The 15,944-nt window shown below is 38.4% G+C and overlaps 1 protein-coding gene across 4 annotated transcripts in view; it reads left to right on the top strand.

Annotated features, from left to right (window-relative positions):
* VRK2 (VRK serine/threonine kinase 2) overlaps positions 1-15,944 on the top strand; it is a 71,086-nt gene that overhangs the window by 42,912 nt on the left and 12,230 nt on the right. For all 4 annotated transcript variants that reach the window (XM_014595068.3, XM_014595067.3, XM_019500741.2 and 1 more), the window contains 3 exons: positions 5,127-5,247; positions 9,668-9,726; positions 13,352-13,533. In XM_014595068.3, the coding sequence (XP_014450554.2) occupies positions 5,127-5,247; positions 9,668-9,726; positions 13,352-13,533 (362 nt within the window). The remainder of the gene's footprint in view (positions 1-5,126; positions 5,248-9,667; positions 9,727-13,351; positions 13,534-15,944) is intronic.

Below are 15,944 nucleotides of genomic sequence, written 5' to 3' on the forward strand. Positions count from 1 at the left end.
GCTTTTGCTTCAGGGAGTTAAAGCAGAGGGATATCACTTTTGAGGGGTCTGCACATGTTGGCCTACTAGTAATGGGAAGTCCATTATTTTTATCAATACTGTCCAAATTAATTATATATTTCCATAGTAATTTTTTGCCTGTGTCCAGGGTTTATATTCTGGGTACACTGTAAATCTAAGAATCAATTATAGATGTACTCCTTGTGTTTCCAAGCTCATAGATTTAAACACCCTACTAATGTGGAAAAATCAAAAATAAAAACCTTTTCTCATTAAAAGTATCAAGGTAACAGTATGTGATAACACTGGTTTCCAGCATGCTAGTGTTTTTAAGCTGCCACAAACCAAATAACATGTTCATAATTATTATTTTTCCAGTTGACATGATATTCATATAGTCAGAATATTGATGGGGTGGTCAAATTCTCTGTTCTGTCCACAAAACCTGGGGGAAACCATGTAGAGTCTTCTGTTTTGGACATAACTTTCTCTTATGTACTTCTTAGAACAGTTTTTGTATTTTAACTTGGTGTTGTGGAGGGTTTTTTATACATACATTCTATAAAATACAAGGTGATAGTACCTATGGGGATGTGTGTATATGTAATACTGTATGCTACAGGTAGTGCTAATGTAGTTTGTTAACCAAAACAAATGGTATTTGTGTAGGGAGAAGGGGACCAAAGAGCTTTCGGTTTCAATAAGACAGCAGTAGATAATGAACTCCATTCAGCAGATGAATAATAGGATTTTAATATTTTGAAAGAAAGATTGTTGGAGAGCAGTAGCTAGCAGCATAGGTGTCCTTGGGTAGATTTCAAAGACCGACTTACTGTTGAGAAATGGAACTTCTTCAAGGTACAGAGCAGGAGGGCTGTCATTCCAGGTGTAGAGAGCTGTAGGGAAAGAAGTGTGCAAGGTGAAGAGTGGGCAGAACCAGGAGGTGAGATGAGGTGGAAATGAGTCTGAATTGTGCAAAGCCCTGAAGATAAGTTAAAGGATTGTTTATGTTGCCAAGTGCTGGATATATTGCAAAGGAATGTCTGGTACAGTCGGGAACAGGAATTCAGTGCAAGTGTGAGAAAAGTATGCCTTTGGTGGTAGACCAAGGTGGGATTGATTATTTTTATTTTTTTTAACACATTCTGCCTGTTCTGTGTGTTTCACAAGGAATGATCAGAAGCAAGAAACATCTAAATAGGATTCATAACTGATTTGGCATGGTCTGTAATTCATATATGTAATCAGTTTGATTATTATAAAATAATAAAATATAAAATATTTTGGCCCACTTATGAGCTAGAGAGCTCATAAGCCCTTTCTAAATGTTTAAGTGAAGCCATTCATTACCAAACTCTAAGAGAAATTATCTGGAGGAATTCCCTCTCCTTGTTTTCATTTCCCTGTTTTTGCCTGTGAACATGGATTTGTTGTATTTGGCCTAACACTGTTATGTCAGTTCCAGTATTCTCTTTCTGCCCATGACTAATACCTCATGGTATAGCAGAAGTCAAAATTCCTTTATAATGCACTAAGATAATTGTGCAAAGCTGTAGGTGGAGAGGGAAAGGAAGTCTTTCCTGGCCCCTGCAGGAAATCAACTTACGGCCTGAAACATGAAATCGGATAACTCTTCCTTTCTAAACTCCTGTATAATGCCTACATGCACTGATGCCAGGAGGCCCCAGTCAGGACCAGAGGTCCCCACTGTGCTAGGCACTATACAAATATACAGTGGCCCTTGCTCTGAAGACCTTACAGTCTAAACAAATACCAATAGTATGATTATAATGTAATACTAATAGTTTTTTGCTATTATATGTTCACTATCTCCATCACTTATCAGTCTTCTAAGTCACTCTGAGTGGCAGGAGAAAGTTAGCTAAATAAGGACTATAATGGGAAAAAAAACGTTTTATATTACAGGCTTTCAGAGTTTTTGGGCACGTTTGGGGATTGAAAGTATAGAATGGCTGGTATATCATTTACTTTTTATTTTGAAACAGTAATCTGAATTTATATTAGACCTAAACTAACTGCAAAATCTGGTACCCACAGAGGCATAATATATTTTCATCTCAGTGTGGGTTGCTTCAGTTATGCTATTCTGACTTAGTGAATTGTTCAGCTCTGTCCCTGAATATCGAGTATGCACAATAGGAGCCTGATTCTTAATTCATAGGTGTTCCTCTAGTGGAATTATTCCTGATTTATTTTGGTACAGACAAGTACAGAATCAGGCCTTAAACCTTCAAGTTAGAAAGAAAAATGTAAAGTGTAGAATACCTTCTTTGTACTGATGTGGTCCCCTCAAACAGCATTTAATATTGGGCTAGGAAGCCAAATATTATACTTGCCAGTAGGAAAGGATTATAATAATTGGCCATTTATTTTTAAAAATAAAGCATAAAAATTCTTAGTCTACACAGAAAATACAATTTAGTTGACATTAAATAGTCTTTTAAAATATAATAATGTAAAAGTGACAAATTATTCAGCAGAATTGCCTGATTTTAAAAGTCAAAATTGTAGGAAATTTTTCTTACTATGTTTTAAAGTAAAGCAGGTTTTGAGTTCTTTCAACCCATATTTATTTTGCTTAATTTATCAAAGACCAGTCACTTCTGATTTTATTAGCAGATATATTTTTCATGTTAAAATGTAGCTATAATACATGTTGGTAGAGTGTTCTATGCTATGAAAAAATCCAGCTGCTTACTACTATAAATCATATTAGTGCTTCAGTCAAGTAGTTTTGTCATTTTTTTTTATACAAAAGATCAAAATGATAAAATAAATTCTCAAAAAGTTAATGTGTCTAATATTGAACTAATGAGAAGTGAGGGAGGGAGGATAGAACAATGCACAGTCAAATAAATAATTAAATTCTAATACTTCTGTAGGGATCTTTAAAAGATGCATATAAAAAAAACACTGACTTCCAAATATCTAGGGAGATGAAATACTGTGGTAGTTTATTATCTCTTTGTAATGTTTTTCACTTTATTTTTAGTGGTGGTTAGAGTGTATAGTTTAGTTATATCCATCTGTATTTCTGTAAAATGTTACTTTACAGACACTTTGGTAAATCTCACTCACTCACTCACACACACACACACACACACACACACACACACACACTTTGCTATACAAGTGAAGTAACAGATCAGGAAATGGGTGAAAATGTGAATTAGAAGTAACTAGACATAGCCAAACTACAACAATGAAGTAAATTTTATTCTCTGAGGACTATTTCATCTGAAGACCAGTTATGTTAGGTTAGCTTCAGAAATCTAATTGACTTGCCATTACTTACAGCTTCATATCAATTATTCCCTCAGTGAAAAAAGTGGTCCATTGTAATTCTGACAATTTTTCTCAAAGGGCTACTTGTGTGTAGCCTATGTCACACAAACAGGTGCCAGCGTAGCATTTTGTGAAAATTAGAGGATCTGCAATCAAAAGTGCTGGTTTATATGGTTGTAATCTGGAATTGCCATAATGGAAAAAGGAGTTGTGAACACATGTGTATGAATGGAGTCATTCCACAGTTAACAAGAGATTTATGACTGAAGAAATCGCTACAGAACAGCAAGTGGTAGAGATTGTGTTTTTATTTTAATATGAGAGCCAAGTCTTGCATTAGGACATTGTTGAATATAGCACAGAAAATAAATGACACCCAAGGGATAGTGTAGCATTCTGTTAGATTGAAGGGCCTTTAATAATCCGATAGTCTAATAGCAGTTAAAATAGAGAATGTATAAGAGCTAATCTTGTCTTCTGCTTTTATAATAACTTATGTATGGTAACAAGAAGCAGTTATGATGTGTTGGCACTAACTTTTAGCGGATGACTTTTTAAATTAAAGATAAGTTTGCTGAGTGACTTTTTGGAATTTATTTAATGAAGGCTCATAAAATATGATACCTGTTTACAGCTGGATTAACAGCACCAGACTCTACCAGTAGTCTGTGTCTCCCTACTCTAGACATCAGGTACCAAGCAGATATAAAACTCACATTTTTTCCAATCTTTTTTAGAGGTTACAAATTAATTGGGGAAAAAATGTATAATTTTTTTTCACATGGACCTGCTTTTATTTAGTCAATAATTTTAATCATGATCAACAAGAAAACATTAGTGCATTCCTACTTACTGTAAACTGTTGGATATGCTTCAGATACACAAAGAAAGAGTCTGCCTTTTCATGTGTAAATTATACAGTTATTTTAAATTAACAGTTGACAATGTTAGTGGTTGGAATACATTGCAATGTGTTTCTTTCCCTGGAAAAAGCCAATATACATATAAATTCAAATCCCTTCTGTCTCTCTGTGTAGAAGATGTTTGGGTTTTGTAGAATAGAAAAAAAATAATGCATTATTGCATTTTAGTCAGTTCTTCCATTTGGGGCATGGAGATGGTTAAGGTGTTTGTGAAATAAATCTGTGCTTTTCTTACTTGGAAACAAAATTTATGAATGACTTGCTAAACAGCAAGTGTATTTTAGCCTGTGCTATAGCTTTTTCTTTAAGCAAACAGTTATGGAACTGGTAAGTAGATGGATTTGGTGTATAAATGTACACTAGATGGCAGTTTTGTCATATCTTCCAACTTCAAATAGTTCTGTAGTAGAACAGGAAAGGCCATCAGTGTTTAGTCTGCACTCAAAGGGTCTCTGCATGACCAATGTGGACCCCATGGACTTCCTGGAACATGTGTTAGCAATTTAGCAGCAGACATTTATTTCTTTGTTTTACTGCTTGGCTCTTTGAGAAAGTGTTGGTGCTAGGTTATGGGCTGTCTGGATCATGTCAGAGGCCATGGGGATCAAGTTCATGTGACAGGCCAGACTAAGGAAGGATGAAGTTGGAGGAGGTGAGGAAACTGACCCTTACTTTCAACAGCAACAAGTCACTGCCTGTCTGTGGAGTGAAGCCAAAAGCCTGGGCGTTTTAGTTCTAATACAGCTGAACAAACAAAACATTTTGCCCATTTGGCTTTTTTATATTTCATCAACAGTAGTTCAGTCAAAGCCTTTTCTATTTCTTAAGAAGAGGTCCTTATTCTTCATCTCTCTCTCTCTCTCTCTCTCTCTGCTTTTTTCAAATTCTTACTCCTAGCCCCATCCAGACGAGGTGACCTCGAAATCCTGGGCTACTGCATGCTGCAATGGTTATGTGGGAAGCTACCTTGGGAGCAGAAGCTGAAGGACCCTGTAGCTGTCCAGGCTGAGAAAATAAAGTAAAAAAAAAAAAAAAAAAAATTAAATATTTCCATCATTACCAAAACAGGTCTGAAAGGGAACTTCAAAAAGAGTTCACAGCCTGGAGAATATTACCTTACATGAAAACTGAAACAACTTTCCTTAATTAAGATGCATGCTAGAAAGTTCTTAAAAGATGTGAGCTCTGTGCATATGTGTATCACGTGCACCTATTTATGTATGCACAAATACATGGAGATTTGATGTACACAGACTAAGGTTGTGCATTTTTTTGGCATACCTTTTTGACTTCTTGGTTATTTAAAAGGCTACATTTGCAAATCAGTATGTCTGTAAGCTATGTGATCGGAATGATACTGTTAAAATATGTACTGCTTTGCAGAGACCAAAATGTACATTATGAAAGTTTTCCATATATTTTTCATGTTGATACATTTCCTTTTTTCCATTTTCAGTTGTGTAATTATTATTTTTTGACAACAAATAAATCTTCTGGTTTAGATTTTTAGTGCTACATAAGCCTACTGCCATAGAAACATTTTAAATACCCTAATACTAAAACCGTAGTTGAATTTTTTTTTCCCCCTCAGCATGACTAATTAGAGCATACCAAAGCAACAGTGTATTGCCATTTTTTTTTGGTGTTCTCACTGAAGGGACTTGAGAGAGTTAATTGCATGTGGTACAATATAGCCTGTACAAGGATATACAGAACAGCAGTTATCCATAGATATAGCATCACAATTGGAGAAGGCAGCAAACTTTTAAGTAGGGCAAGTCACAACAGAGGTACACAATAGGGATAGCTGATCCACAAAAATCAATCTGCAAATTCAGTGTGGCATCAGCTCTCAACAGAGAAAAAGGTTAGCCTGCAGACGGTGGATAATACAGATTGCATCTGTAAATGTTGACATCGTATGTTATGTTTAATATTTCTCCTTTAGAAGTTCTGATCATTACAGAACCCCCTGCAAACTAGCACTTACACAATTCAATGTTAAATCAATTTAATCAATCAAGCTGCTTCACTAATTTTGCACTTGCAGTTAACTCTGAGAGTGCTGGTATTTTTCCAGTGTGCCATCCCAATGAATGCTTAGAAGAAAATACAAAAATGGTACAGTTCTGTTGAGCAGAATTTTTCTGTTATTTGTACAACTGGAATGAAATGAGTGCCTCGGTAGCTCCCTTAATTGTCTCTGATTTTCTGTCCCTGTAATGTTTTAGATAGCCTGTATGTATACACATAGGTTTCCATTTATGAGCATTGTGTGTATGTGTTCTCGGGGGGTGGGAACCTGCCCCTTTTAACTCAGATGGTCTTGTAGTAGAACCAGATCTGTCCTACTGAGGAAGACTGGGAGACCTGGATGTCAGGGAGCTGTTGACAAGGGGACAAGGCTTGGGATCCTACTTTTGCAAAGACCATGCCATTCTCTTATCTTCCCCTATTTCTCTAGTCACATAGCACTGGATTTTTCTTGTCCCTAACATAGAAGAATAGAGCTGTCCCCCAAACCCTAAGACTAGCCAATTTATAAATATCTTACCCAGTGGGCACCCAGTAACCGGCAGCGGTCATTTATGACCCTACTCCGCAGTAGCAATGAGCTACTGCACAGTAGCAGTGGTGACACAGTTAGTGCACGCTGACACTATATTGCCATAGCGTTTCATGTAGACATGCCCAGTATGTGTCAGTCCAGGCACTAAGGTAGCTATTGCAGAGAAGTTTTTCAGCCCTGCCAGGAGCAGGGCCTTTTGTCTCTCTAGCCTCAGGGAGTTTTAGCCAATGCCATTTTTTTCCTTGTTTTTTTTTTGAGGATGTATAACATGCCATATTTTAACTCCTTATATCTCCATCAGTATGAGTCACCTTGGTATGCCTTTGTGTTTCATCAAACTACATTTCTGCCAGCTGCAAACTTTTAAAGACAAAATTGGTTTCAAGTTGTCAGATGACAAATAAAAGTATCTGAAAGGTTTACATTAAAGGAAAACTCTGGTATAACATAACAGATCTTTTAATTGTGACTCATAATTACAAGTGGTGAAACAGCAGTTAACTGAAACAGAAAAATATTTAATAGTCAAAAAAAGGCAATGGTGCAGTGGCTGCCTTATGAGGTATATTAAGCTAAGGGAATGCAGGTCCCCTGAGAAAGCATAGAGTTTCAAAGTGCAAGTTTGTGGAAATTTCCCTTAATTTACTTCAGAATCTCCAGTTTCTGATGCTGCTTAATCAGATCTAAAATCTCTTAAGCCACAAGACAGGCCATGCCAGGTGACTGTTCTTGGTCCTTAACATAGAGAATGTTGCACAGGGATGAGTATTTGGAAAGATTATTTTTAAAGACATACTGGCCGCATCTATGCATGCACTTTACTGCTGAGTAGACTAATTAGCTGTGGAGTAAAGTGTCACCTTCTACATGTATGTTGGTATTAGGCCACAGTAAACTAATTTATGTCGGTCGGCATAAGATAGTACTGTTGAGAGAGTACTATTTTATACTGGGGTAATTTACTGTGATTAAATGCATGCTGACCACAGGTGTAAACTGTGCTGGGTCAGCCCAGCCAGCCAGAAGCCAGACTCCTGCCTCCTGCCTATCCACACAGCTCCACACTTTCAGCACCCTCATGCCCCGGCCAGCCTTTTTGCTGCCCAAAGCTGCCACCCAGAGCCTGGGGCTGACCCTCCCTGCCCACCCCCACTCCCATGCCCCCTGCCAGCTTTGGCCTGTTCCACATTGGTTCAAATTTCTGCTGCCTTAGGTGCATATGTAGACACTGTGCCTGGAAACAGCTTACTCTGGCTCAAACTGTTGTGGAGTTTATTGCTTCACAATTGCATATGTAGATGCAACCACTGTGTCGTAAAATATCTATTGAAAGCCTGCCCTTCCATCTCCCATTTGGCACCAAATGTGATGGAGTTTGTGCAGACAGCTCTTCAGAAGAGCTTTCCAGGGCCTCAGACCTTCTGCATGCTAGGCAGTTCTGCTCTGCAGTGTCTCTCCGCTGTCACAGCAGCTAGGTTTTGAGGTATGACACAGCCATAATATCTAATGCTCTGCAGATCTACATGGCTAATCCCCCTCTACCAAAGGACAACCTTGGCTGTTGTTAAGACCTGTATGAAGCCATTACATACCAAATTATTAGTTTGAATAGGAGTGATCCCTTTGTGTTTTCTGAGTCAAACTGATCTATCCTTATCCTCAAACCATGGAGTGCATCCACTGTGTTTCATTCAAAGCAGGACAGTGCAGGTTTTGAAGTTAAAAAGCAATTTTTCCCCTTGTGTAGAGTTTGCTTCTGTTGGGTCTCCCCACAGGCCAGGGAAATAGGGCCATGAAGTGCAGGTATTCCTGCTTCCTCTCCCCCTTCTCCGGAGCTGTGAACGCATTAAGATCTTGAATGCTATAGTAATGACTGTGGAGCAGGGGTGGGCAAAATGCGGACCGTGGGCTGGATGCGGCCCTCCAGGCCATTCTATCTGGCCTGCAGGGCCCCTAAAAAATTTAGAAAATTAATATTTATCTGCCCCAGGCTGCCTGTCATGTGGCCCTCTATAGCTTGCCAAAATTCAGTAAGTGGCCCTCCGCCCAAAATAATTGCCCGACCCTGCTGTGGAGCAACTCTGATGGCATCCATGTTGTGCATTACTCTGACCTAATTACTGGGGATGTGAAAAATGAACCAACACATGTTTAAAAATGCAGAGAATTGTGGCAGAATAACATGACTTCATGTAAGGAAAGACTGAAGTCATGAGGCTCACCTAGAACAAGGAACAATATATAGTTACAGTCATGCTCAGGAACGAGGGAAGGCATAAATTATCTCCATCCTCCCTTTTTTTTTTTTAGGATGAATCTTGTTTTTAGTTCCTTCTCACTTGGTCAGCTGTACCGACTGGCAAGTAGAAAGTCTAGCCATGGCTCTGCCTCTTTATTTGTTACAAGGCAGATGAGGCATGCACTGCTTTCCCCCACTACACATGTAGTTGTAACACTGGTGGCCATAGCACAGCTGTCCCTATTCCCCTGTGTTATGTCTAGGAAGAATCTGGTGCTAAATGATGACAGAAACAGACCCATAGCTGCTCCCAACTTTCAAAACCACAGGAATTTTTAGGCTGAGCGCCAAGTGATAAATTTAAACCCAAGGGATTTATTTCCCCTCTGGCAAGTTTATAATCATTTTCAAAGAGTGAAGGTGCTTACCTGGCCACAGGTATAATTTTGCTTACATCTGTGGCTTCCAAATGCTTACAAATATAGTGGGTAGGCAAAGTTTTTGATAGAGGAATTGTGAATCCCAGATGTCTGTGCCATTTGAAATGGAGTCTTGCTGTCTCCAAGAACTCCAAATAAAGGATCACCCGCTCAAAGCCTGCGTTAAACTTGTTGCATTTTTGTGTTTCAGGCTTATGGATGAGCTCCCACATTCAGTGATGAAGTTGGCTCCTCCTGGAAGCAGCTGTAGTAAGCATGATTACAGAAATATGGTGTGGTGTATAAGTCTAGTTTATTCTATTTGGGATTAAGACTGTTAAATATGTTTATAACATTTTTGGAGGCAGAAAAGCAAAGTAAATGCAGTGAAACCTGAACCGTAAAATATTAAGCTGAATTACCAGCTCTGCAACACCTAAGAAAAATGCATTCAGCAATGTGCCAATTTATCGTCTTGGGGTTTGACCCCCAAAAGTATGACACTTAGGTACAACAGTTGCCATGTGCGGTCACCTTTAGTTATTCCTGCCATACCAAACTTTGCAGGTTCAGTATCTACATCACAAATACTCTACCAGCCATCAGAGCTAGTTTGAGCAAGACTAGCAGGTAAGAACAGGCTAGGCAGTGTATAGCATTCCTTTGTATATCAGATGTGTCCCCCTGTATTATTAGGCAAGTTTGGTTGGAAATGTTACTAAGATTCCCACCCTTTTGTCATTTCCTCTGTCAGTTTCTAGTACTGTTTCCCCCCAGATATTGTTTTAGTTGCTTCCTACTTACCTTTTTCTCTTTCCAATCCTTTTCTTTGTTCTTTCCCCATTTCCTTCTCTCTGTTCATGCCCCCAGTTTATCAGTCACTCCACTTTCTCCACTTCCATATTCTCAATTTATTTCTTCGTTTACAATTCCCTGCAACTCCCATGTTTTACCTCCATTTAGTAACAGGAAATTATTCTTGATGAAAAGGTTGCTGCATTAGCATCTTTCATGAAACAAAAGGTTTGCTGCTCTTTCCTCACTTTTTCAGCTGTGTTGTTGGAAGCACTTTGTTCTTTCCCATAGACAGAAGAGGAGTAGGAGCCAGGTAACAGGTAATCGTGTGTGTGTGTGTGTGTGTGTGTGTGTGTGTGTGTGTGTGTTTAAGTAAAATATGAGTAGTGTTGCATGGGAGGCTAATTTTTTAATTGCTTATGTAAAGCTAGTGGCTGAGTGATGTAACTCTCGATTTGCCCTGATGCAGCAAAGAACTGGACCCAGTGCATTTGTAAGTGCATCTGTTCCAGGTTGATAACAATCACTATTAAACAACTGTTCTTTTAACTTCTGTGCATATTCTAGTAATACTTCACCAGTAATAAGGCATGATTCAACACCCAGTATATTCAGTTAAAGTTTTCCATTGACTTCAGTGCAACTGGATAAGACCAATAATTTACAGAAGCATTTGTTTAAAACCTGTGGCTTGCAGGTTTGCTTACTCAAAGGGAGGGTTGAACTGGTGCTGCTCACAGCATTTGTGCATTCCAGCTGGACACTCCTAGAATTAGGGTGTCAGATCAGCCCTTAAGACTGTTATTGTAGATGTCCTTCTTGGACAGGAAGATTTTGTTGTGTTATGCTAGAATGATGGAAATAGGAGATTGAAATGCAGCTTATAAATAAAGGGATGGCTTAAAATCTGTTAGCGGGATAAAAGAGGACAGCAGGGTAGGTGACAGATCTTGTTCTTTATCAGGATATCTTATCTTTCTGCTTCCTTTCCCCATTATCCCATAAAATAAAAATTAGGTAGATGATATATCAATGAAAGACTTGATTTTCAGCAATGGCCTACAATTTTATGGGTGTACCTGATAGCAGAGAGACTTGCATCACCAATGAGAGATATAAGCTAGGTAGCATAACATCCGAATGCTATGAATTGCACCTAGAATTTCTTCATTGTAATTGCAAAATTAAAGGCCCCATTGAGTCCCAGCTAAAAATCGGGCCATAAGCTATAACTGTTAAGCTCAGCTTGAAATCTTTTGTTTAGCCTGAAAAGACTGTTATTGTCAAAGATGTTTAAAGCCAAACCAGAATTCCAGAGAAGCAAACTTCCAGCCCAAAGCCTTGCCCTGCATGACTTTCTGAACATAAACACTATGAACTTTATTCTTTGACATTTTGGTAGTTTCCTTTATTAAATAGGAATACTATCCCTCCAGGACACAGTTATGGCTAATGACTCAGAACAGGGGTGGCCAGCCAGTAGCACATGCTGCAGATGGCATGGGCAGCCTCTCTCTGTGGCACACAGCACCAAGGATGGGGCAGGTAAGATAACAGCAGACAGGGCAGGGAGCAGAAGTGTGAAGATCAGATCAGGCAGGCTGCACAGGGCAGGGAGCAGAAACCAGAGCAGAATATGAGGCAGGGAGAGGGGATCAGAGTGGCACTTTGGGATGGCATGTGGTTTAATTTGTGGCATACCTGCCAAAATGGTTGGCTACCAGTCCATGGGCCAGATCCAGCCTGCTCTGCAATGCTTTCAGATTGGGCCTGGAGACCTTGTGCTGCACTAGTCAGCCACCTGAGGCTCCAGTAAAAGGGGAGCTCTGCCTGTGCCATGCCATGCCACAGTTGGGAGGTATGGGCTTTGGTGAAGGGGAGCTTTGCCATACTACATTGGTTCCTGGGGAGAAATGGTGGCAGAGGCTGCGCTCTACTGCCTGCCTGCCTTCTGACCTGAGCTGGGTCATTCCAGTCCCTCCCCCTCCAGAAAATGTTGTCGACCCCTGACTTCAGGCATCTTAGCCACATGCAGTCTAGGGTATTAGAAATGCTGCAAGGGTTTTAAGTACTGTAGGTACTCTTAGGATAGAAATGTAAGCAGGAGTTGACAGAGAATTTTTTATGACTTAGCTGCTTCAAGCTCTCAGAATTCTAATTCATATGTGGTTTTGCTTGTACTGTACTTTTTAATGGAGATTGTATACAAGTAACCCAAAAAGGAACCTCTTGATTTGGGGCAAATTCTCATTGAGAGAGGTTTAGTAAGTATTCTCGAGCTGTTTACTTATGCTGCTTTTTTCCACCAAATTCCCAAACATAGCAGATACGACTGGAAGTGTGTTTATATACTCTGTGAAGCTGTCTTAACATCTTTACACCACGGGTCAAAAAGGACTCATGTCACTATCTACTGTGACAATTTAATTTTAGGATTATAGTAAAACATTCAATAATAAGAGAAGCTTGTTTGTTTTCCTGTATGTACCCTATAGTAGTATTACCAGATTGCTGAAGGTGTTGGTATCCCTTGAGGTACCATCTGGTGGCAGTGGCAAAACAGTGTAGTTGGTGGGTTACACTGTTAAAGACCCAGTCCCAATAAAATCAGTGGTTCTATAATGGTTTTCAGGATGGTCTGCATAGTGCATAGTTTGTCAGATAACTTTAAATCCAAGCTTTTTTCTCTGTTTTTTAAATGCTCAAAATGTAATGCATTTATGTACACTAGTACTAAATACACAACAGTAGCATTTTAAAGGTCCTGTTATGATCTAGCAAATTTCAAAATATTTCTAGATGCTAAATAATTATTAATGATTTTGAACAAACATGTATTTAACTTATGCATTGATACTGAACAAAGAGCAGTAGGGGCATCGAGTACTTTTTTCTTACCCCGAGAATGAAGTATTTTGTTATTTCAGTATTTTTCTGTCTTTTAGATATTGCCTTTGGTCCTGTTTTATCTAGGTGGTGGTTCACATTGTTTTGTCATTTGCTTGGCAGTGGGGCTGGGCGTGGGCAGCTTGAATTTAAAGGTTTTCCAAAGTTTGAAAACTCCATCAGATGAAACTCACACTTAAAATACCCTTCACAGGTGAAATAGCCAAGTTTTTGGCATGCGTTTATGATTTAGCTTATGATGAAAAGCCAAAGTATGAGGTGCTAAAGAAAATCCTGGTGGATGGACTCGAGTCAAGTGGAAGGTACTATGATGGCCCTCTGGAAATTTCCACTACTAAATGCACACGAAGTCAGCCTGCTTCTAAAGGTCTAAAAGTAAGTAATGCAGTTCTGTGATTATTTTCTGAAACCTACTATTTGATAGTTGCTTTTTCTTTTGTAAAAGAGGAAACAGTTTAATATCTCAAAATGAGACTGACACAGCAGTTCTGTTGCCTTAAATACATCACATTTGTTAATTCCTGTTTCCCCTGGCTTTGCTAAAAAGTGGGATGTCAACCCTTAAGGAGGAAAAACTGTCACGAGTCCTTTTGACCTACAGCCTCTCACTTCAAAGTAGTAGGCCTGTGGAGAATCATTTACTTTCAGGATAATGGGGAAGTCAAGGACTTTGTTCGCTAACATCTTGAAGGCAAGTTTGAATGCCAGGTTTTTCTTTTTGGCCAGATTAAAAGCAAAGTTGCTTTTTCTTAGTAAAAGCATTTAATTCACTTTCTCTCCCTCAAACTTGTGTCATTTGCCTTTGCATTCCTCCAGCCACCAGTCTGGGTGGGATGCTGTTCTGAGACTTAAATAGCTTATTTGTATGCAGTGCTGTATGATGCTCTTTCTAGCACAAAGTTTAAAACTGACAGCTAGCATGTTTATATATTTTTCCTTTGTATTTTTAAGTCTGAATCTATACAGTTAATAAAACCTTTTATGTTTTAATAAACTTGGGACCAGTGCAATTAGTAGTCTTACTGGACATAATATGAAATGTCATTCCTACAGTCTATCTCCCTTTAAAATACACATATGCAAAAGCCCTATTTCTTCTCTGATGGGTGTGTAATAAGCTAGGGTCAGGGTACCATTCATTTTTAATATTTTTTGTGAACTTTGGACCATCGTAAGTGTACATGAGCCAAGAATGCAGGATGCAAACTAATGTGACTGATAGGCTGCTAGATGAATGGTGATTCAAGTATCAGTGCACAGATGGTTCTGATTTGCTGAGTTTTGTAGCTGCTGCAACTGAAGACATAAAATATCTTTCTAGTCATAAATTAGCTCTTTGGAAGCAAAACCTTGGCACCAGAGCTTTACAACCTTCAATTAGTAGGGAAAGAAGTATTTGAATGACTGTGGTATTGACATCTGTAGGCCTGCATAGTAATCATTCCTAATAGAAGAGAATATCTGTTTGAGGGGGTTTTGCATGGCTAATTAACCACCAGTGAGAATATGTAATTTTTTCATGATCTCCTGATTGTCACCTTTCTCTCATGATACAATTACATTTTATTGTAGCAAGTGGCTCACAAACCAATTGTCAGCACTATTTACGTATTGCAGAAGGCAGAACAAAAGTTCATGTTTAATAAAAAGCCACTGGATTTTGATCTTGGTAATTACAGAGACTTATTTTAGGAGTTTTATTGACTTTTGTCTTTTTATCACTTTTTTTACAACAAAACAAAAAGCTATTTCAGAGAGTATTTCTCTTGCAATAATGGTCACCACTTAATCTATGCTAATTTGAGACTCTTATTTCATTTTTTTAGTTCATAGAGTTTTCTAAACTTAATTGAAATATAAAACAGCAGTTGTTAAAAAAAAATTGTATCTGCTATCTCCTTTACTGATCTTATGTTTAGATCTCTGCTTCACAAGAATTTTAGACTTCTAAGTATCGGACATTGAATAGCAAAGGTAAAGTATGGTCCTTCGCACGTTCGTTTCATTTAGGGGCCCAGCAGAAGGCAGACCCCTTCTCACAGAATGGAAGCTGAACCCATGATGTGAAGCTTACTCAATCCTGTCAGCTTAAAATAGATATTCAGAAATTAATTGCAACAGAGGAATAGTAGGTCACAGGAAAACCAAATCAAATATATAAACATAAGAAACATTGTCTTGCTGCAAATTTTATATATAATTTCAAACCAAAGCAATGCAAGATTAAAAAGGCAAATTTATTCTGACACTTAATATGGGGTTTTTCACGTTTCATTCTCCATGTCCATATTCAGTTTAAGTTAATCAGCGATTTTTTTCTCTCTATATAAAATTTTAGGTTACTATGAAAAACTGAATATCCAGATAGTTGGATGCATGAAGATTTATTTTGCAAATCTACTTTGCAGTTAGATGGTGTAAGGGGTTTTTGTTAATGTTTCTCTTTCAGCTGAAAGTGCAAAATATTCAGTTTTATATTTAGACTAAAACTTAACTTGGATATTAAAGCGGCATGAAAGACGGCATGAAAGACATTACTGAACTTGTTTGTATTGTGAGAGATTGAAGAGTTACTACAGCACTTGCTATTTGCAAGTGCACAACCCCATTAAAAGTCCATGAATGAGGAGTGTCAATTATCACTGCTGCTGTTACTTGGACACAAGCAGAATTATTTTTAATGGCCAGTAACAAGGTCAGAAAGAGAGAGTTGTGCTGTTTGCAGATTACTTGATCTTAATACCAACTTCACTTAAATTTTCAGAGGGATTTCTAATACTTACTGC

This window comes from Alligator mississippiensis, chromosome 1, assembly GCF_030867095.1.
Source record: "Alligator mississippiensis isolate rAllMis1 chromosome 1, rAllMis1, whole genome shotgun sequence".
In the NCBI taxonomy this organism is placed as follows: domain Eukaryota; kingdom Metazoa; phylum Chordata; order Crocodylia; family Alligatoridae; genus Alligator; species Alligator mississippiensis.